Source organism: Stenella coeruleoalba (assembly GCF_951394435.1).
Source record: "Stenella coeruleoalba genome assembly, chromosome: 4".
NCBI classification, from domain to species: domain Eukaryota; kingdom Metazoa; phylum Chordata; class Mammalia; order Artiodactyla; family Delphinidae; genus Stenella; species Stenella coeruleoalba.
Window position 1 is genome coordinate 117,855,663 of NC_137149.1, and position 23,337 is coordinate 117,878,999.

At 40.3% G+C, this 23,337-nt stretch overlaps 1 protein-coding gene across 1 annotated transcript in view; it reads left to right on the forward strand.

Moving 5' to 3' along the window:
* Window positions 1-23,337, forward strand: part of RNF175 (ring finger protein 175) — a gene marked incomplete at both ends in the record, with an annotated part of 76,763 nt that overhangs the window by 42,599 nt on the left and 10,827 nt on the right. Inside the window, 4 exon segments of the mRNA XM_079919883.1 lie at window positions 10,281-10,388; window positions 14,722-14,842; window positions 19,213-19,343; window positions 22,565-22,666. Coding sequence (XP_079776009.1) covers window positions 10,281-10,388; window positions 14,722-14,842; window positions 19,213-19,343; window positions 22,565-22,666 — 462 coding nt within the window.

The window sequence follows — 23,337 nt, forward strand, 5'->3', positions numbered from 1 at the left end:
ACCAGCTGCTTTGCACAGAGAAAGCCTGCAGTTTAAACAGTTATTAATCAGACACACCTCTAATGCTGGTACAACCTTGAGATGGGCAGAAAGTACATGTGGAGTTCAGGGAAGCCCACTCTGGTGCTGCCAATGTTGTGAGGGTTGGAGGGGATATCCTCTCAGAGCTGCCACTTTTCCCACTTTTCCCATCATCACCCTTTTTGGCAACATTAACTTCTGCCTTTATCTCGATGCACTGAACAATGCTCCACAGTGCTCAACACTGGCAAGTCATAAGGACTGATGGCCCAAGGAGTCACTGTGGCAAAAAGACCACAAAAGCCCTTTCTGGCTCCCTTTGGAGATGACAGCCTCATAATGATTTAAGACACCTTGTGCAGCCCATGTGAGTTTCCTGCTCCAAGTAACTCTCCATTGTTGACCCCTCTGATGAGGCAGGATTACACCTATAGGAGAAGGTGCTGTCTAGATAACTCTTGTATGTCACTTGCTTGAAGTGGAGAAAGCATTTCATCATAGAAATAATTTAAATGACAAATCATTTATCAGGTAAGCCCACAAACCCCCATTTAAATCATATTTCATAAGGTCCCTTCTAACCAGAACTCAGTGAAGCACAGTATCTTTTAAAATAGCAATGGCCCCAGCCCACACCCACTCCAGCCATCCTGCCTAGGCAGCCCAGCCCCAGCATGCCCTAGGAAATCCCCAGCCCATGTCCACTCCAGCCCTAGCCAGCCTGCCAAAGCTTTCCAGCACACACAGTCCACACAGGGGTGCTGCTGCACAAGGCCACCTCCTTCAAGACTGGGAGGTAACTATTACACCTAATTCTTAGAAACAAATACAAAAGGCCAAACAAATGATGAGACAAAGGAATTTGAAAGAACAGAACAAGATAAAATTCCAGAAAAAAAAAAAAAAACTAATGAAACAGAGATAAGTAATTTACCTGATAAAGAGTTCAGTTAATGGTCATAAAGATGCTCACAGATCTTGGGAAAAGAATGGAGGAACACAGTGAGAACTTCAACATATAGTTAGGAAGAGAACCAATCAGAGCTGAAGAATACAAAAACTGAAATGAAAAATACACTAGAGGGAATCAACAGCAGATTAGATGATACAGAAGAATGGATCGGTGACCTGGAAGACAGAATAGTGGAAATCACCCAATCAGAACAACAAAAAGAAAAAAGAATTTTAAAAAATGAGGATATATTAAGGGACCTCTGGGACAGCATCAAGTATACTAACATTCACATTACAGGAGTCCGAGAAGGAGAAGAGAGGGAGAAAGGGACAGAAAATTTGTTTGAAGAAATAATGACTGAAAAATTCCCTAATCTGGAAAATGAAACAGATATGCAGATCCAGGAAGCACAGAGAATTCTAAACATAATGAACCCAAAATGATCCACATCAACACATGTCATAATTGAAATGGCAAAAGTTAAAGATAAAGAGAATATTTTAAAGGCAGCAAGAAAAAATAAGTGACATACAAGGAAACCTCCAATTTTTCAGCAGAAACTTTACAAGCCAAAAGAGAGGGCAGGATATATTTAAAGTGCTAAAAGGAAAAAAAAAATTACAACCAAGAATACTCTTCCCAGAAAGGTTATCATTCAGAATTGAAGGAGAAATAGAGGTTCCCAGGTAAGCAAAAACTAAGAGTTCATCACCACTAAACCAGCCTTACAAGAAATGTTGATGGGTTTCCTTTAAGTGGAAAACAAATAGCCATAACTAGACATAAGAAAATACGTGAAAGAAAAGAAATTCACTGGTAAAGGCAAATAGATAGTGAAGGCAGTGGAGCAACCACCAGTAGTATGAAGGTTAAAGGACAAAATTTGTAAAATAAACTATAGCTACAATAAGTAGTTAAGGGAGACACAAAGTGAAATGATATAAAATTTGATGCCAAACCCATAAAACATGGGCTGGAGGGGAGTAAAAATGTAGTACTTCTAGAATGTATTCAAATAAGTGACCATCAGCTCAAAACACACACACACACACACACACACACACACACACACACACACACACACACACACACATATATATATAGTTACATGTATATGAAACTCATGAACCACAAACCAAAAACCCACAATAAAAATACCAAAAAATAAAGTGAAAAGAACTCTAACCTAACACTAAAGAAAATCATCAAACCACAGGGGAAGAGACTAAAAGAAGGAGAAAGGAACAGAGAACTACAAAAATGACCAAAAAACAATTAACAAAATGGCAATAAGTACATACTTATCATAAGAACTTTAAATGTAAATGGACTAAATGCTCCAATCAAAGGACATAGGGTGGGTGAATGGATTAAAAAAAAAAACCCAAACCCATTTATATGTTGGCTTCACATCAGATCTAAAAACACACACTGACTTAAAGTGAAAGGATGGGAAAAGATATTCCATGCAAATGGAAACTAAAAGAAAGCTAGGGTAGCAATACTCATATCAGACAAAATAGACTTTAAAACAAAGACTAAAACAAAAGACAAAGAAAGGCATTACAAAATTATAAAGGGGTCAGTCCAAGAAAAGGATATATCTGTGAATATTTATGCACCCAACATTAGGAGGACCTAAATACAATATAACAAATATTAACAGACATAAAGGGAGAAATCGACAGCAGTACAGTAAGAGCAAGGGATTTTACTGTTCCACTTATATCAATGGATAGATCAGCCAGATAGAAAATCAGTAAGGAAACACTGACCTTAAATGATTAGATCAGATGAACTTAATAGATATATATAGAACACTGCATCCAGAAACTGCAGAATACACATTCTTTTCAAGTGCACATGGAACATTCTCCAGGGTAGATAACATGCTAGGCCATGTGTCAAACAAGTGTCAATAAATTTAAGAAGATCAAAATCATATCAAGTGTTTTTCCTGATCACAACAGTATAAAAGTAGAAATCAATTACAAGAAAAAAACTGGAAAAAATATAAACACATGGATACTAAACAACTTGCTACTAAACGACCAATGGGTGAACAAAGAAATAAAAAGGAAATCATAAAACACCTCAAGACAAATGAAAATGGAAACACAAAGATCCAAAATCTATGGGATGCAGCGAATCAGTTTTAAGAGGGAAGTTCATAGCAATACAGGCGAACCTCAAGAAACAAGAAAAATCTCAAATAAACAACCTAAATTTACAACTAAAAGGAACTAGAAAAAGAAGACTATACAAAGCCCAAAGTTAGTAGAAGAATGGAAATAATAAAGATCAAAGTGGAAATAAATGAAATAGAGACTTGAAAAAAATTAAAAAGATCAATGAAACTAAGAGCTGTTTCTTTGAAAAGATAAACAAAACTGATGAACCTTTAGCCAGTCTCATTGAGAAAAAAGGAGAGGGCCCAAGTAAATAAAATCAGAAGTGAAATAGGAGAAATTACAACCAATATCACAAACATACAAACAATCATAAGAGACTACTATGAACAATTATCTGCCAACAAATTACACAACCTAGAAAAAATGGATAAATTGCTAGAAAAATACAATCTTCCAAGACTGAATCAGGATGAAATAGAAAATCTGAAAAGACCAATTACTAGTAATGAAATTGAATCAGTAATCAAAAACTTCCAACAAACAAAAGTCCAGGACCAGATGCTTCACAGGGAGTTCTACCAAACATTTAAAGAAGAGTTAATACTAATCCTTCTCAAACTATTCCAAAAAATTAAAGAGGAAGGAACACTCTCAAACTCAATCTACAAGGCTAGTAATACCCTGATACCAAAACCAGACAAAAACACTACCAAAAAAGAAAATTACAGGCCGATATCCTTGATGATCATAGATGCAAATATCTTCAAAAAATATTAGGAAACCAAATTCAACAACACATTAAAAGGATCATACACCATGATCAAGTGGGATTTATTCCAGGGATGCAAGGACAGTTCAGCATCCACAGATTAATCAACATGATAGACCACATTAACAAAACAAAGGATAAAAATCACATGATCATCTCAATGGGTTCAGAAAAGGCATTTGACAAAATTCAACATTGATTTATGATAAAAAAAACTCTCAACAAAGTGGGTATAGAGGGAACATACATCAACATACTAAATTCCATTTATGACAAACCCACAGCTAACATCATACTCAACAGTGATAATCTGGACACTTCTCCTCTAAGATCAGGAACAAGACAAGGATGTCCAATCTCATCACTTTTATTCAACATATTGATAGTTTTGGAAGTCCTAGCCACAGCAATCAGAGGAGTAAAAGAAATAAAAGGAATCTAAATTTGAAAGGAAGAGGTAAAACTGTCACTGTTTGCAGATGACATGATACTATACATAGAAAATCCTAAAGATGTCACCAGAAAAATACTAGAGCTCATTAATGAATTTGGTAAAGTTGCAGGATATAAAATTAATACAAAGAAATCTGTTGCATTTCTATACACTAACAATGAACTATCAGATATAGAAATTAAGGAAACAATCCCACTTATCATAGCATCAAAAAGAATAAAATACCTAGGAATAACCTACCTAAGGAGGTAAAAGACCTGTAGTCAGAAAATTGTAAGACACTGATAAGAGAAATTGAAGATGACACAAATAGAGAGATATACTGGGCTTATGGATTGGAAGAATTAATATTGTTTAAATATCCATACTACCCAAGGCAATCTACAGATTCAATGCAATTCCTATTAAAATACCAATGGCATTTTTCACAAACAGTCCTAGAATTTGTATGGAATCACAAAAGACCCCAAATGGCCAAAACAATCTTGAGAAAGAAGAACTGAGCTGGAGGTATCACACTCCCTGATTTCAAACCATACTACAAAGCTATAGCAATCAAAACAGTATGGTACTGGCACAGAAACAGACACTTAGATCAGTGGAACAGAATAGAGAGTCCAGAAATAAACCCATGCTAATATGGTCAATTAGTCTACAATAAAGGAGGCAAGAATATACAATGGCGAAAAGACAGTCTCTTCAGTAAATGGCACTGGGAAAACTGAACAGCTACATGTAAAAGAATGAAACTAGACCATTTTCTTACACTATATACAAAAATAAACTCAAAATGGATTGAAGGTTTAAATGTAAGACCTGAAACCATAAAAATCCTAGAAGAAAACATAGACAGTATGCTCTTTGACATCAGTTTTTGCAATATTTTTTTGATCTGTCTCCTCACGCAAGGACAACAAAAGCAAAAATAAACAAATGGGACCACATCAAACTAAAAAGCTTTTGCACAGCAATGGAAACTATTAAAAATGAAAAGGTAACCTACTGCATGGGAGAAGATATATGCAAATGATATGTTCAATAAGGGGTTAATCTCCAAATATATAAAGAACTCATACAACTCTATCAAAAACCAACAATCCATTTCAAAAGTGGGCTAAGGACATGAATAGACATTTTTCCAAAGAAGACATACAGATGGCCAACAGGCACATGAAAAGATGCTCAACATCAATCATCAGGGAAATGCAAATCAAAACCATAATGAGATATTATCTCACACATATCAAATGGCTATTATCAAAAAGACAAGAAGTAATAAGTGTTGGCAAGAATGTGAAGAAAAGGGAACCCTTGTGCACTGTGGGTGGGACTGTAAACTGGTGGAGCCACTATGGAAAACAGTATGGAGGTTCTTTAAAAAAATGTTTAAATACAATTGCCTTACCACCCAGCAATTCCTCTTTTGGGTATTTAACCAAAGAAAACAAAAACACTAATTTAAAAACATGTGTGCTCCCCCATGTTCATGGCAGCATTTACAATAGCCAATATATGGAAGCAGCCTAGGTGTCCATCAATAGCTGAATGGATAAAGAAGATAGGGTATATACCCACAATGGAATATTACTCAGCCATTGAAATTATTGAAGTTTGCATTTTGATTGGACAACATGGATGGACCTACAGGGTGTTATACTAAGTTTAAAAGTCAGACAAAGACAAATACCATATATTACTTATATGTGGAATGTAAAAACAAACAAACAAATGAAAAAACATAACCAAACAGAGTCATAGATACAGAGGACAAACTAGTGGTTGCCACAGGGGAAGGGAGTGGAGGAATGGGTGAAATAGGTGAAAGGAATTAAGAAGTACAAACTTTGGGACTTCCCTGGTGGTCCAGTGGTAAAGAATCCATCTTACAATGCAGGGGACGCAGGTTTGATCCCTGGTTGGGGAACTAAGATCCCACATACCTCGAGGCAACTAAGCCTGCATGCCACAACTACAGATCCCACACACCTTGGAGCCTGCGCACCACAACTAGAGAAGAGGAAAACCTGCTCGCCACTAGAGAGAAGCCCACGTACCACAATGAAGAGGCCTCGCACTTCAACAAAAGATCCTGCATGCCTCAGTGAAGATTCCATGTGCCACAGCTATGTCCCGAGGCAGCCAAAATTAAAAATAAATTAAATAATTTTTTTAAAAAGAAGTACAAATTTCACGTTATAAAGTAAGTAAGTTACAGGAATGCAATGTACAGGCATACCTTTTGCGTCGGGTTCCAGACCACTGCAATAAAGTGAATTTCACAATAGAGTGAGTCACACAAGTTTTCTGGTTCCCCAGTGCACATAAAAGTTTACACTATATATGCTTACACTATACTGTAGCCTATTAAGTGTGCGATAGAAATATATTCAAAAAAACGATGTACATACCTTAATTTTTAAATATGTATTGCTAAAATGTGCTAACCATCATCTGAGCCCTCAGCAAGTTGTACTCTTGTTGCTGGCGGAGGGTCTTGCCTCCATGTTGGTAGCTGCTGACTGATCAGGGTGGTGGCCACTGAAGGCTGAGGCTGCTGTGGCTATTTCTTAAAATAAGACAGTGAAGTCTGCCTCATCAACTGACTCTTTCATGGACGATTTCTCTGCAGCATGTGGTGCTGTTTGATAGCATTTTACCCACATAAAACTTCTCTCAAAATTGGAGTCAGTCCTCTCACACCCTGCTGCTGCTTCATCAACTGAGTTTATGTAATATTCCAAATCCTTTGCTGTCATTTGAACAGTCTTCACAGCATCTTCACCAGGAGAAGATTCCATCTAAAGAAACCACTTTCTTTGCTCATCCACATGAAGCAATTCCTCGTTTATTCAAATTTTATCAGGAGATTGCAGCAATTTGGTCGCATCTTCAAGTTCCACATCGAATTCTAGTTCTCTTGCTATCTCCACCACCTCTGCAGTTCCTTCTTCCACTGAAGTCTTGAACTCTTCAAAGTCATCCATGAGGGTTGGAATCAGCTTCTTCCAAACTCCTGTCAATGCTGATATTTTTACCTGTTCCCATGAATCACAAGTATTCTTAACAGCATTTAGAATGGTGAATCCTTTCCAGAAAGTTTTTTATTTACTTTGCCCAGATCCATCAGAGGAATCACTATTTATGACAGCTATAGCCTTATGAAATGTACTTCTTAAAAAATAAGAATTGAAAATTGAAATTGGTCCTTGATTCATGGGCTGCAGAATGGATATTGTATTAGTAGGCATAAAAGCATTAATTTCATTGTCCATCTCTATCAGAACTCTTGAGTGACCAGGTGTGTTGTCAATGAGCAGTAATATTTTGAATCTTTTTTTCTGAGGAGTACTAAGTATTCAGTAAACCTTGTTGCAATCAGATGTGCTGCCATGTAGGCTTTGTTGTTCCATTTATAGAGCAGAGGCAGAATAGACTGAGCATAACTCTTCAGGGCCCTAGGATTTTTCAGAATGGTAGATGAGCATTGTCTTCGACTTAAAGTCACCAGCTACATTAAACCCTAACAAGAGTGTCAGCCTGTCCTTTGAAGCTTTGAAGCCAGGCATTGACTTCTCTTCTCTAGCTGTGAAAGTCCTAGAAGGCATCTTCCAATAGAAAGCTGTTTTGTCCACATTGAAAATCCGTTGTTTAGTGCAGCCACCGTCATTAATTATCTTAGCTAGATCTTCTGGATAACTTGCTGCAGCTTCCTGGTGCGATAGCACTTGCTGCTTCACCTTGCATTTTTGTGCTGCAGAGCTAGCGTCTTTCTTTAAATCTTATGAACCAACCTCTGCTAGCTTCAAACTTTTCTTCTGCAGCTTCTTCACGTCTCTCAGGCTTCAGGGAATTGAAGGGAGTTAGGGCCTTGCTCTGGATTAGGCTTTGGCTTAAGAGAATGTAGTGGCTGGTTTGATCCTCTATCCAGACCAAAAAAACTTTCTCCACATCAGCAATAAGGCTGTTTCACTTTCATTTCTGTGTTCACTGGAGCAGCACTTTTAAATTCCTTCAAGTACTTTTCCTTTGCATCCACAACTTGCCTCGCTGTTTGGTGCAAGAGGCCTAGCTCTCAGCCTGCTTCTGCTTTGACATGCCTGCTTCACTATGCTTAATCATTTCTAGCTTCTGATTTAAAGTGAGAGACACGCAAGGCTTCTTTCACTTGAACACTGGGACCACTGTAGGGTTATTAATTGGCCTGATTTCAATATTGTTGTGTCTCAAGGAATAGAGAGGGCTGAGGAAAGGGAGAGAGATGGAGGAATGACCAGTTGATGGAACAGTCAGAACACACTGCGTTTATCAATTAAGTTTGCCATCTTACATGGGTGTGGTTTGTGGTGCCCCAAAACAATGACAATAGTAACATCAAAGATCACTGATCACAGGTCATCATAACAAATATAATAATAATAAAGTTTGAAATCTTGCAAGAACTACCAAAATGGGACACAGAGACAAAAAGTGAGCAAATGCTGCTGGAAAAAATGGCACATATAGACTTGCTCGACAAAGGGTTGACACAAGCCTTCAATTTGTAAAAACAAACCAAAAAAACCCTGCAGTATCTGCAAAGTGCAATAAAGCGAGGTCTGCCTGTATAGTTGATAATATAGTAATAACTTTGTATTGTGATAGATGGTAACCAGACTCATGGTAGTGATCATTTCGTAATGCATAAAAATGTCAACTCACTATGTTGTACACCTGAAACTAATAAAATATCATAAGTCAACTATACTTCAATAAAAATTTTTAAAAAATAAATAACGCTGAAACATTGCATCAGTAATACCATAGAACATAAGCATTTGGTGCAATGTCTCCAACAGGGAGGAAGTTGGGGAAGGTGAGAGTTGGGGACAGGGCTCCAGGGGTCAGAGGTAAAAGGGGGGGCCAGGTCTTTCGAGGGAGACTCTGAATGAAGTTTGGGGTGAAATGCAGGAGAGGGGCTTCAAGAGGATGAGGAGGGAAAGGGCTGAGGGCAAACAGGGCCCCCTGCCATTGTTCACCCTTGTGTGCAATGTGCCAGCACCCCCTATCATCTCTGGGCACCAAGCCTGGGGCCCCCAGCCCTCCTCCTTCCACCCTCTCTTCTTGTTCCAGTGGGAAGAGTCCTTGTACCACGGTGTCCCAGGAATGGAGCTGTGCCTCCATCCTCTTCCCACATTCTCTCAGGCACAAAGCAGCCGTGTGGCCTTTCTGTAGTTTTTCTAAGGGCTTTTACTGCCTGGAACGAGGGAAATGAACAGGGTACACAGCTCCTTCTAGATCATCTCCACTCTTGCCCTCATTCTCTATACTCTTCCTTCTCCACTTGGACCCTGTGGGAAGAGGGAAAGGCCTTAGAAGTCATCATGGTGAGTGTGGGACACACAAAGGACCCATCCACATAAAAGAAAAAACAAGTCTGAAGCACTCTTGCTCCAGGACTGGGGAGTGGGGTGCTGTTTGAGTGGAGAGGCGATGGGGTGAGGGCTGGTGATGCCTGCCCTGGGACTGGGGCAGCAGGAGGGAAGAGAAACTCCCAGGGGTCTCCCCTCTAGACTTCTCTTCCCATCTTTTGCTTGCCTCCAAAGTACTCCTGCCAAAACCACTCTAAGCTAACCTAGGGTCAAATGAGAAAAGGAGGAGAGGAAGGTAGGCAGGGTCCCATATAGAATAACCAGTCCTGAAGGCCATTTTTACATGAGGAACATAAATAAGTCACAATGAATTTACATATGCATATACACAGAAACACATGTGCATGATAGTACTGTTTATATACTGCTTGTTGATAGTGTATTAAAACTCGAGATAATTACGGGGTTTAGCTGATATAATATACTCATGTTCTGTATATTGCATAATGAATAGTATTTTAGAAACTAAAAATTGACTTATAACAATGTTCTAAAAAGGTAAAATATTTTATAGTACATCGTGTTTTATGCTTCTCCACAGATTGGTCTACAAATGGTTTCTTCTCATCCAAAAAGTCAGCTGTACATTTGGTGCTGTGGGTTATTTGGCTATCATGTTTACAATGTGTGGATTCAATTTATTTTTCAAGTAAGTATCTCCAATTAAGACATTCATATCTCCAAGCACTTGCTTATAACATTCACCTGGTCGAGTTCTCTGTCTCTGGAAGCCACGTTTGGCCCTACACTTTTCCATGCACACGTTTTTATAGGCCTATCATTGGTATCGTAGATATCACTGGGGAAAACCAGGAGAAAAGGAAGAGAAAACCCACAGATTTAAAAGTTTTGCAAAAATTATAAGCTTTAAAGAGAATCTATACGTGGTCTATAAGTTTAAAAGATCACCATTAAAAGCACGCTGACAGGGCTTCCCTGGTGGCGCAGTGGTTAAGAACCCACCTGCCAATGCAGGAGACATGGGTTCGAGCCCTGGTTCGGGAAGATCCCACATGCCGCGGAGCAACTAAGCCTGTGCGCCACAACTACAGAGCCTCCACTCTAGAGACCGTGAGCCACAACTACTGAAGCCTGCACGCCTAGAGCCCCTGCTCTGCAGCAAGAGAAGCCACCCAATGAGAAGCCCACGCACTGCAATGAAGAGTAGCCCCCGATCACCGCAACTAGAGAAAAGCCCGCGCGCAGCAACAAAGACCCAATGCAGCCAAATAAATAAATAAATTTAAACAAACAAACAAAAAAGTAGGCTGACATTTATGGTAAAGTAGTTCTTACTGAACTACAAATTTCCCTTCCACAAAATTCTGAAGTGTCATTTCCTTCTATAGATCTTCTTCCTTAAAACCTCTAGAAGTATGCTATCCAATACAGTAGCCACTAGCCTATGTAGCTACGGAGCACTTAAATTATGACATAAGAGGTGCTGTAAGTCTAAAATACACATTGGATTTCAAAGACAGCATAAGAAAATAATTCTTCTATCGATTATATGCTGAGATGATAGTACTCTGGATGTATTGGTGAAATTATTTCATGTGTTTCTTTTTACCTTTTTAGTGTGGCTACAAGAAAACTTTTAATTTTGTCCAATCTATATTTCCACTGGACAGCACTGCTCTAGAATTTTGTTTCTGGTATCCATGAAATCCCTTTTGCTGGGAGCAGTTAGGAAAAGAGGAAACTGAGTACTGAAACTTTCACTGAAAGAGAGGTGAAGAGATAAAAAAACAAGAAAGTCTAAGGAGAAATAAAGGAAATTGGGATAATAATATCTATGACTCAGAACCATGCTCCCATTGCGAAGATGGTTGCTGAGATGTGCTATGGGTGAGGGTCTCACAGGCAGAGCTGAGGCTGTGTAATCAACCTATGTCCTAGAAAGGGAATGTAAGACATACTGCACAGCCATGGAAAACATGTCAAATGAAAAATTTCCTGGAAGATCTGTCACATCAAAGTTACTCTAAATCTCTAGGACCTTAACAGAAATTCAGAGGTAGAGGCCAGCAACTCTTAACTCATAAAATAAGGAAGACAGGGCTTCCCTGGTGGCGCAGTGGTTAAGAATCCACCTGTCAATGTAGGTGACAAGGGTTCGAGCCCTGGTCCAGGAAGATCCCACATGCCGTGGAGCAACTAAGCCTGTGCACCACAACTACTGAGCCTGTGCTCTAGAGCCCGCGAGCCACAACTACTGAGCCCACATGCCACAACTACTGAAGCCTGCACACCTAAAGCCTATGTTCTGCAACAAGAGAAGCCACCGCAATGAGAAGCCCGTGCGCCGCAACGAAGAGTAGCCCCAGCTCGCTGCAACTAGAGAAAGCCTGCGTGCAGCAATGAAGACCCAACACAGCCAAAAATAAAATAAATTTTAAAAACTACTTTAAAAAAATAATAATAATAAATAAATAAAATAAGGAAGACAATCAGATGGAGAGCCAGCCCTGGGAAGAAGGGCTCTTCCTATGGCAACATAGCAATCTGATTTTATAAGTATTTCATGAAACTTTCAGAGCAGGAATTCCTACCATTCTCTAGCAGGAAAGGGATAGAAAATAACTGTACAGATCTATTATTATTAGTTTAAGTTATAGAAAGACACGGATTTATTTTTTCAGCATACTGTCTGTATTACTTTAATGAATGTAAAAGTATTCATAAGGACTTTTATGAAGTTACTTGGGAATAGAGTTGCCCCAAGATTATTATCCATATAATTTTAAGATCCTTAACCAGGAATTCTCCTATAGTGAGGCATTCAAAGAATCTAACCCTTCAGATGGGAAGGAACGATTTTTTTCACTACTAATTTTTCTTGAGCATTATGGTATTAAGATTCTTTTCTGTGGAACCACGAGTTCATTGCTACACTTTTTATCAATTAGATTATAAATACGTGCTCCCCTGGGTATGGAGGGAAAGTCATCTTCATTCTTTCTCACTGCCCCAATTCTCAAATATTGAAAGGATGAAACCACCCGCTGTGTTGGAATTCCCGGTTCGCATTACCAAAAGATGGCTGCCCTCTAGGTCTACACAGCTCTCTGCCTTTACCATTTCCTCCTCAAATTAAGAGTACAAAAACTGCCAGAAGAAGGTTCCAGAGACAGATTTCCCAACGCCTCTCCTCTCTCCACTTCCTTCCCAACTCAGTCAGACTCACCTACATCCATTGCTAGTATTTGAGACTGTTTACAGAGATAGCACATCAAAAGTGCAATGATTTAAGATCCAGACATTACATTAGAAGCTAATCACTTACTTTCTTTTTGAATTTTTTTTAATACAGCAGGTTCTTATTAGTTATCTATTTTATATGTATTAGTATATATAGGTCAATTCCAATCTCCCAATTCATCCCACCACCACCAATCCCCCCCGCCCCCGCTTTCCCCCCTTGGTGTCCATACGTTTGTTCTCTACATCTGTGTCTCTATTTCTGCCTTGCAAAACTGTTCATCTGAACCATTTTTCTAGATTCCACATATGTGCATTAATGTACAATATTTGTTTTTCTCTTTCTGACTTACTTCACTCTGTATGACAGTCTCTAGGTCCATCCACATCTCTACAAATGACCCAATGGAATATTACTTATGGCTGAGTAATATTCCATTGTATATATGTAACATATCTTCTTTATCCATTCTTCTGTCAATGGGCATTTAGGTTGCTTCCATGACCTGGCTATTGTAAAGAGTGTTGCAATGAACATTTGGGTGCATGTGTCTTTTTAAATTATGGTTTTCTCTGGGTATATGCCCAGTAGTGGGATTGCTGGGTCATATGGTAGTCCTATTTTCAGTTTTTTAAGGAACCTCCAAACTGTTCTCCATAGTGGCTGTATCAATTTACATTCCCACCAACAGTGCATGAGGGTTCCCTTTTCTCCACACCCTCTCCAGCATTTGTTGTTTGTAGATTTTCTGATGATGCCCATTCTAACTGGTGTGAGATGATATAATCATTTACTTTTTAAAGAAACATTTACCTTTAAAAAAGAAATAGGGGTTGTCACAGAGAATCCTAGTGCATTTGAAATACGATCCAACTTGCAAAAAGATTTTTTTTATTAACACATGGCAACCACGGCATAGCAGCAAAGGGCATCAAAATTTGCGCTTGATTCCTGGTTTCATTTTGTACCAATTGTCATGTTAAGCAAATCACTTTTTCTAAGTCTCCGTTTTTTCAAAGGTAAATTGGGGATAATAATATCTATCTCAAATATTTTTAGGAAAGATAAAGTATTTGAAAGCATTCTGTAAAATCTAAGTTTGATAGCAGGGATTCTCAACCCTAGCTTCTGCCCCAACCTCACCCCAGGCCACTTAAATTAGAGCCCCTGAAAGTGGGTTCGTGTATCAGTATATGTTTAAATCTCCCCCAGGTGATTCCAATCTACAATTAGGGCTGAGAATCATTGGACTATTAAAGAGGTTCCTAATGTTAGTGGACCACTGCAATCACCTGGTGTCTGGATAGCCTCCAAAAATATTGCTGCCGAGGCCCCACCCCCAGAAAGCCTGATGTAATTGGCCCAGGGTGCAGCCTGGGGATGGAGGTTTTTACAAGCTGCCCAGGTTTTTCTACACGCAGCCAAGCTTGAGAACTGCTGGTTAGAGTTGGCTTGTCTCAGCACTGCAGTCCTAAGAAGCCTTTAAACATTCTCAATAATGACTTTGTCCACTTAGCCCTGAGTAGTAAAATTTGAATGGAATTGAGAGAATTTTAAATTCTTTCATTAAAAAAAAATTAAACAAATAAGTGGGGGGAAATACCACCAAGGCTCTGTTAGATACCATGGCAGGAAATACTGGGTTAGCCAAAAAGTTCATTTGGGGTTTTTGACCAATCCAAATGAACTTTTTGGCCAACCCAATACTTTCCAAGCTGCAGCCCTCACCCATCCCCACAAATGCCACATCCTTACATCCCTTCACTGTTGTTCTCAATAGAATCAAGGCTAGAGATTCCATGGATTTTGGCATCATGCCCTCGTTCTATGGCCTCTACTATGGGGTAATGAGGATAGACTTTGCAGAGATCTGCTCAGTTTACATGGCTTCTACTATAGGGGAAGCGCTGCTTTCATTCTTTGAAATCATTTATGGTACATGGAAAAATGGTCTCATCTTACACATTTGCATCCATTTTCAAAAATAGATAAGTCTTTTTTGGTTCTGTCAGCCCAACTGCTCCCTGGATTCTCCTGGCATCAGATTATCTGAAAGTAACCATGTCTAGCATACTCCAATTGCCAACATATAAAGGATTAGTAAAAAATCAGCAATAACAAAAACACTTGATCTCTGCTAATGCAAATAAAAGTCATATTTTATGCACATAAAACACTTTAGAATCAACCAATGCCTCATCATAAAGATATGATGTTATCATTATCATTATACAGCAGTTACCATTATACAGCATTTGAAGAAGTAGAAGACAAAAAAAGTGTGCTAAATGTATTCTAACTGTAATATTCTTCCCTGGAATTTAAAAAAATCCCTAGTAGTTTTTTTTTTAACTCTCTTAAAATTAAAACTCAGAATGGACATACTTTCTGGTTAGATGGATTCCAGATTCAGATATTAGGAGTATCCATCTGTGTCTAACACATGCACATCTCTTAAAAACTTGCATACCAAGGGCTCCAGGGAAGACCCAGTGGTTTCAGAAATTCCACATCTCTGCCCTCTACCAGCCTTTTGGTACACAGCCAGATGTAAAATGGAAAAACCAGTGTGAGTGGCAAGAGAAGAGTGAACTTCTGGACTGTTGTTCTCCCTCTCTTTATGGGACAGGACTGAGTAAACAAGACCTTGACTTCACCCCCCATCTCTGTAGGCTCCATCTTACTCTTTTCCTAGAGCCTGGAATCCAATTTCTATAGTGAAATTCTGGAATTGCCCTGCCGTGTGTAATCTCTGAGACAACTGCCTTTCTTATAAGGTTTAAGGTGAACACAGGAGGGAGCATTTTTGCTCCTACTTCCTCCAACAAAAACCAGAGCCATCCCCCCTCTAAAAAATTCCCAAACCTCTTGTGCTTGTTTAGGGACAGGAGAGGAAGAAAAGAGTTGTATGTCCTCTGTTCGCCAGTGAACCAGGAAGAAGAGACTTAACCTGGCAAGACAACCAAGTCTTTAAGCACCAACATCCTGGAGATTTCTCACCTGACCCCACCCCACCAGTCTTCAACATCTTGTCATCTCCTGTCATCCTCTTTCCAACCACCAGAGACATAAAAACCCCTGCCTCGAGCCATTGGCACAGCCATCTGTGACTTAAACTGATGGGGTGTGTGTGTGTGTGTGTGTGCGTGCGTGCGTGCGTGCACACTTGTGCCAGAGGTAAAGAGGAAGCAAAGGATGAGCACTCTCCATTCTCACCCCAGCGCCCAAGCCCCACACTAATTGTCAGACTCTGGGAGTGGAGCCAGTGCATCTGCTTTGTTTTAAAAGCTCCCTAGGAAAAGGAATGAGCTATTAAGCCATGCCAAACTTGGATGAATTGTAAATATATATTGCTAAGTGAAAGAAGCCAGCCTGAAAAGGCTACATACTACACGACTCCACTTCTATGACAATTTGAAAAAGGTACAGCTATGGAGACGCTAAAGAGATCTGTGGTTGCCAGGGGGTTAGGGAGGGAGCAGGGTTGAATGTGTGAAGCACAGGTTATTTGTTAGGGTGGTGAAGTTATTCTGTGTGATACTCTAATGGTGAATACATGACACTATGCATTTGTCAAAATCAACAGTATTTTATAGTGGAAAGGGTAAACCTTAATGCATGCAAATCTTAAGAAATCATTTAGGATGTCAGGGAATGCCAGGATAGAATGTAGACTGTAACAAAAGAGTTCAACTGTATTACAAATGTATGAAATAACCTCACTGAAGGGGGTGGGGGGAAGTGCTGACCTAAGTCACTTTGAAATGAGTGGAGATCTAAGATTAAAAGCAAAAGGAACTATACATAAGCACTGTATGCTAGTTCATAAAGTAGTTTCCCTCAGGGCTATGGGTTAACTATTTTGATACCACTATACATGTATTCTGGAATTGGACTACCAAGTAAATGGAAGACCGATTGTGGGAGCTACATTTCTTACTCTCAGAAGCTTACACACAAGCAAGGAGAAAAGGCTAGAATTATCTATGTAGTAATGGATGAGTCAAAGACATCAATCTGAACTCATGTTTAGCTTAATGTATCTTAATGTAGATGATACATATAGAAATATTTATAGATATGTGTATACACATGGGTTAGTATATACAGACATATTTCCTTGCTCTGTCAGCTACGAAGCCCTAGAAGCAATGACACCTCAGTAGCATTGAGCACACCGAGTACCCAGATCTTGGTTTCTAATACCATTCTATAATAAGGGGAAGCAGTGCTTCTTGGAAAAATGACTGACTCTGATCTTGGCAGGGAATATACAATATGAGCCTGGAGTATCTTGTAGTGTCAGAAAGTAAGGAAGTGCTCAAAAAAAGCCCCACACAAGAAAAAACCCACAATGATGGGGATATGTCAAAGAGACACAGAAGCCAACTGAAAGAGAGCCCAATGGCCAAAGCTGAAACAATTTGAGCAACACAATGGTAGGTAGTAGTAATAGTAATAGTATTGGGTTATAACTCAAAGTATAGAATAAATATCCATGAGTCCATAGTGACATAAATAAATGATTGGATAGATAAATAAATTAAATAAATAAATAAATAGAGGAGAATAGACAAATCTCCTAAGCAGAAGAATTCCACATAATTTATGTAGATACTCCACCCTTAAGAAGCTTGTGTGGTTAAATGTTATGTGTCAACTTGACTAGGCTCTGGCGTCCAGTTGTTTGATCAAACACCAGTCTACGCGTTGCTTTGAATGTATTTTGGAGATATGATTAACTTTAAGGGAAAGAAAATACCCTTGAAAATATGGATGGGTCTTAGCTAATCAGTCGAAGGCCTTAAGGGCAAAAACTGAAGTTTCCCTGAGAAGAAGGAGTACTGCCTTAAGTCTGAAATAACTCTTTGCAGAGTTTACAGCCTGCTAGCCTGCCCTCCAGGTTTCAGACTTCCCAGCCCCGAGTCTTTAAAATGAGTCTCTCTCTCCCTCTCCCTCCCTCCCTCCCTCTCTCTCTCTCTCTTTCTCTCTCTCTCCACACACACACACACTCATGCATATCCTATCAGTTCCATTTCTCTGGAGAACGCTGACTAATACAGAGGTGGAGCATAACTTATAACTTCCCACTCCTTAAGTGTGGGCTGCTCATGGTGATGACGACTTCCTTCCAAAGAGTACAGTAGAAAAAGAAGTAAAAGAACGAGTAGCTTTATAGTGGAGAAATTTGACAACCACTACCTCAAGCTAGGTGATCTAGGTCAACATCAACAGGGACGTCATGTTGACGGCATGTACCCTTGCTACGGTGTGGTAGGAATGGCACTTCACCTCTGTTATCTTCCTCCCTAAAACCATAACCCCAGCGGAACCAAGAGAAGAAACATCAGCTAAATTCCAAGTGAAGGACATTCTACAAAATACCTGCCTCCAAAACTCTCAAAGTCAGAAGGAAACCAAAGTCTGAGAAACTGCCAAAGCCAAGAGGAGCCCAAGGAGACACGATAGTTAATGGTATCCTAGGTGGGGTTTTGAAACAAAATAAGGACCTTAAGGGAAAACCAAGTAATCTGAATAAAGTATACACTTTATTTCATAATAAGGTATCAATGTTGGCTCATTAATTGTGACAAATGTACCATACTGATGTAAGATGTCACTGATAGGGGAAACTTGGTATGGGAACTCTGTACTATCTTCGTATCTTTAAGTTTAAAGCTATTATAAAATACATATTTTATTTTTAAAGGAGCTTCTGAGACATTCTAATGTGCTGCTAATGTTGAGAATCACTCCTCATCCGCAGCCCTGGGGAGACGCAGTGTCTTAAATTAGGGTTCCAGATGCATTGCCTTCTAATGGGCAATTAGTCTGTGTGCTCCGTATAATCACTTGGGATTATATTAAAATTTTAATTATATTAAAATTAATTAAAAGATACATAGATGCCTGGGTTTACTCCAGATCTATGAATCAGAGTCTCCAGGAAAATAAAGGGAAGGGTCAGGCTCTGGGTGAACTTAAAAAGCTTCCCGTGTGAGTCTGCACTTACAGCTCTGGATAAAAACTGTTCCTCTCAAAGGATTCCTTGGTGGGGAGGTTAGGTAGTTACAATTAGCGATGTGCTTTGGGTCCATTTGGGGTGCAGTGGGGTTTTGCCTAGAAAAACCCCACAGTAGCATTGTCCCTATGGGAAAAAGTGTTTCAAGTTCTAAACCACCAGAGAAACAGTAAAGACTATGTTCCCAAGCCTGGCAGTGGCTTCCCTGTGTTCCGAGAATGGTGTTGCTCTGTGCCTTTCCCCCAACAGTTCTACAGAGTCAGTGGGATGCCCACCAGGAGCTCGTCAGACGACATCAGTGCCGCCTGTGGGCAGATCACCGTGGTGCTCAATGAAGAAGGACTCACTGAAAACACCTACCAGCTTTCGTGCAAGCATGTGTATCCTTTCCATGGGAGACCCTTTGGTCTTTATCAAGCCAGTGCCAGGAGGCAGTTTTCAGATAATCTGTGTCAGGCATGGGAGATAGCCAGTCAGGGAAGACTGTCTCATCACTTCCCTCCTCCTTCCTTTTCTCCCCTTACCCCCACCCTCTGCCTTGCTTAACGCTCATCCCCAAACCCCAAGCCTTTATCCTCCCATCCATCTTCTTTTTGAGACTTTCTGGCAATCCCTGCTGAATAATGAACTGCTCTTAATTAGCAGGAGGTGAACCTCCTCCTCCAGTAATTTCTTTTTCAAAAACGAATCTTCATGCCACACAGACAGGAGGGCTGCAGCATCTGTGCAGAGGCTGGCTGGGAAAGCTGGTGAAGCTATAAGCAAACAGGTAGCCAAGAAAGACAAGAGAGAGAAAGGGTTGGGGAGTGAAAAACAGAGTGAAGTTTCAGGTGCAGGGAGGAACTCAGGACTCTCCAGGTGGAGCCCGTGTCTGAGTCTCACAGGAACAAGAACGACAAAGCGGTGTTCTTTGCCTGGAAATAATCCTTAGGAACCTGCTTGTGTCAACAGTGGTGATGGGGGAAGCCAAGTATCAGCTTTGGTCTTGAAAAGAGGATAAGGTCACAGGTAGCAGGACACCTTAAGTTACACAAGGAGGGACCAAAACGTGAGCACCCAATTCTTGGACTATTTGGTTCCTCTGCCTATGGGCTGTACCCCAAATTGCTATCTACTGGCTGAGGGATCTTTAGGTATTAGGGACCAGACCAGCCTGTGCCTGGAAACCAGCATCCTCTGGGACTCCAGTAACCGTGAGGAAGATCTCCACTGTGCTGAAAGATACTGAGGTCAAGAACCCAGCAGCCTGTCCTGCCTGAGCAAGTAACTCTGGATACCAGAGTTGTGTTTGCATTGGCCAACAATCAGTATTTTAATTCTTTTCTTAAGAGAGGGAAGAGAAGGCATCATTTATCTTTATTTTATAGTACAATATCAATTTTATAATATTGCTATGCACTCAGTCGGTTCAAAGCTCTGGCATTATGAGGTGGTTAAACCATCTGTCTTTTGCCTCTGAAGCCCACCTAACTCAATCAGTAATGCCCTAGATGTGCAGCACTCATGATTTGATTCTGTTTAACCTGGACAGATTCCATTTATTCAATCCTGAGAGTCAAAAACTGGACCAGGGCTTCCCTGGTGGCACAGTGGTTGAGAGTCCGCCTGCCGATGCAGGGAACACGGGTTCGTGCCCAGGTCCGGGAGGATCCCACATGCCGTGGAGCGGCTGGGCCCGTGAGCCATGGCCGCTGAGCCTGCGCGTCCGGAGCCTGTGCTCTGCAATGGGAGAGGCCACAACAGTGAGAGACCCGCGTACCGCAAAACTAAACTGGACCAAATGCATCTGAAATGTATTATTCCAACATTTAAGTTTTAACATTTTAAGGTGAGAAACACAAAGATACCCCATGTGGAAGTCTATGTGGTTTCTCAGTGTGATACCTTTCCCAAAAAACTATCATTCTTAGTAGAAATTTTCCAAGTCTGGTCCTAGTTTTAAATACGAATTACTTTTCAAATGTTGGAACAGAGCCCCTTCTGCCATTTGCAAGTGGAAGTATTTTCTCTCTCTTCACCTTTAAAAGCCCTTAGGGATTGTTGTACACGTGTGCATATGTAATCGAAAATGTAGTCACCTTTAAATTTGCTTTGCAGGGAGTATTATTAAAGGCCCATTTTAGCATGAGTCATATTAACAAGGAGTGGGCAAACCGGAATCATATTAACAAGGGGGCGGGAATCTGAGTCTTGCTCTGCGGCAATTCTGCCAGTGTGGAAGCTTTGCAGATGAGATTTTGAAGATGAGAGAATATTAAAGAGGAGATGGACATTTCGATGATCGTTCGATGACCCCTGAACTCCATATCTATGTGGAAGATGGGGCTGTACTCCAGCCCTTTTGAATGAAGAGCTGTATGGGTTTTGACTCAGAATCTTTGTTATAATACACTGTATGTTAACCCAAGCATGTTGCAAAAGTGACCCCAACGCCAAGAACGTAAAAGAGTGGGAACCCTTAGTTGCACACAGATCTAATATTGAGGAATCATCTACTTGGCCTTGACTTGCCTCCACCTTTATATCCTCCGTCTCTTAGAGAGGGAACATCATTTTTGTTCACACAGGTGTGTAGCAGGCCAGACAGAACATCGTGTGATCTTGATCCAGAAGGCCACACTGGGATCAACAACTGTAGAAATAAATCAACATGATGGATCTCATTGTAGTTAATCATTTACCCAAATCTATAAGCTGTGGAACCTGGGGGAAATACATTTGCAAAAGTAATCGGTTTTGAATGATTCATTCAAATACTTGTTCAATAAATAGGCACTTAGGCACTGCTTAATGTGCTGAGCACAGAGATGAATGAGTCATGCTCCCACAGGTAACATATTGCCCAGGAGAGACATGTAAATACACAGAAAGTCATGACACAGAGTGACCTGTGCTCTGTTAAGACTCCGTCCCTGGTGCTGCAGAAAAACATACAGTTCACTGGCAACTTTGGGGCCAAAGGGTCAAACTTTCTGGACAAGGGGTTGTATACAACTGAATCTGTAAATGCCTAGAGTTTTAGATGTTCATTATAGGTTTATATTCTATTAAAAATAACTGGCCCCTTATCAGTAATAAAAGTTGAGAAAAAACTTATGAAGCTAACAGAAATATTTGTACATATTCTTGACCACAAATAATTTAAATTTGTCTAGCGCCTAAGACAAGTCTGGTTACATACATAGTAGGTAGTGAGTAGGTGCACAAAGAGCTGAATGGAGAGATGCTACGGTAAACACAGAAAAATGCATAAGCGAGACAGAGAAATACAATGATATGTTTACATAAGACATTCCTGTAAAAAAGCATGTCCACATTCTTTTTGTAATTTAATCACAAGAATCGACATAAGGCCGAGAAGATCAGTAAATTCCTCAGGGTCATAAGCTATTGCAGCTCTGACTCCAGGCTCCTCTGGGACTTGGTGGTTCCCTTGTCCTGCAGAATCTCCCTAAGAGAGTGATAGACACAACTGAGTCATAACCGAGAGCAATTCCCACCTCCACCACTCCGCCCTACAGGTGGAGTCACTTCTATTACATCATCATGAAGCAGACCTTGCCCTTTAATATCCAGAAGCTTCCCTAAAAAGATGCCTAAGCTTTCATGAATTCTGCATCCGAGGTTGGTGTATTGTTGGTAAAAAGCAGACGTGCCCTTACTGCAAAGAGAAGGTCGATTTGAAGAGGATGATCAATAACCTGTATCCTTTTTTATAAAGTTATGAAATATTATCTCAAATTTTTTTCTGGTGATGTATTCTTTAAACGTTCCTTATCTTCATTATAGGTACAGCAGAAAACGTTCTGTTCTCCCTAACCACCTTTTTCACAACAATTTTCTGGTTTCTTTTCTCCCCTGTGCCTACATTACCATTCTAGTTAGGAAGTTAAATGCCAAAAAAGATACATTGTACTCTTTATATTCCACATATTCCACTATTAGGGCTTTAGTGGAAATGTGATGGGACATTGCAAAAGATAGGTGAATATATGGAAGGATAAGATAGGTAGGTAGGTAGATAGACAGACAGACAGACAGACAGACAGACAGACAGATAGATAGATAGATAGATAGATAGATAGGTAGATAGATATAGATATAGATAGGCAAACAGATAGAGAGATGATAGGTAACAGGTGGATGGGACGAGTGGGTGGGGAGACAAATAGATTAGAATTGAGGGCTTCCCTGGTGGCGCAGTGGTTGAGAGTCTGCCTGCCGATGCAGGGGACACGGGTTCGTGCCCCTGTCCAGGAGGGTCCCACGTGCCGCGGAGCGGCTGGGCCGGTGAGCCATGGCCGCTGAGCCTGCGCGTCCGGAGCCTGTGCTCCGCAACGGGAGAGGCCACAACAGTGAGAGGCACGCATACCG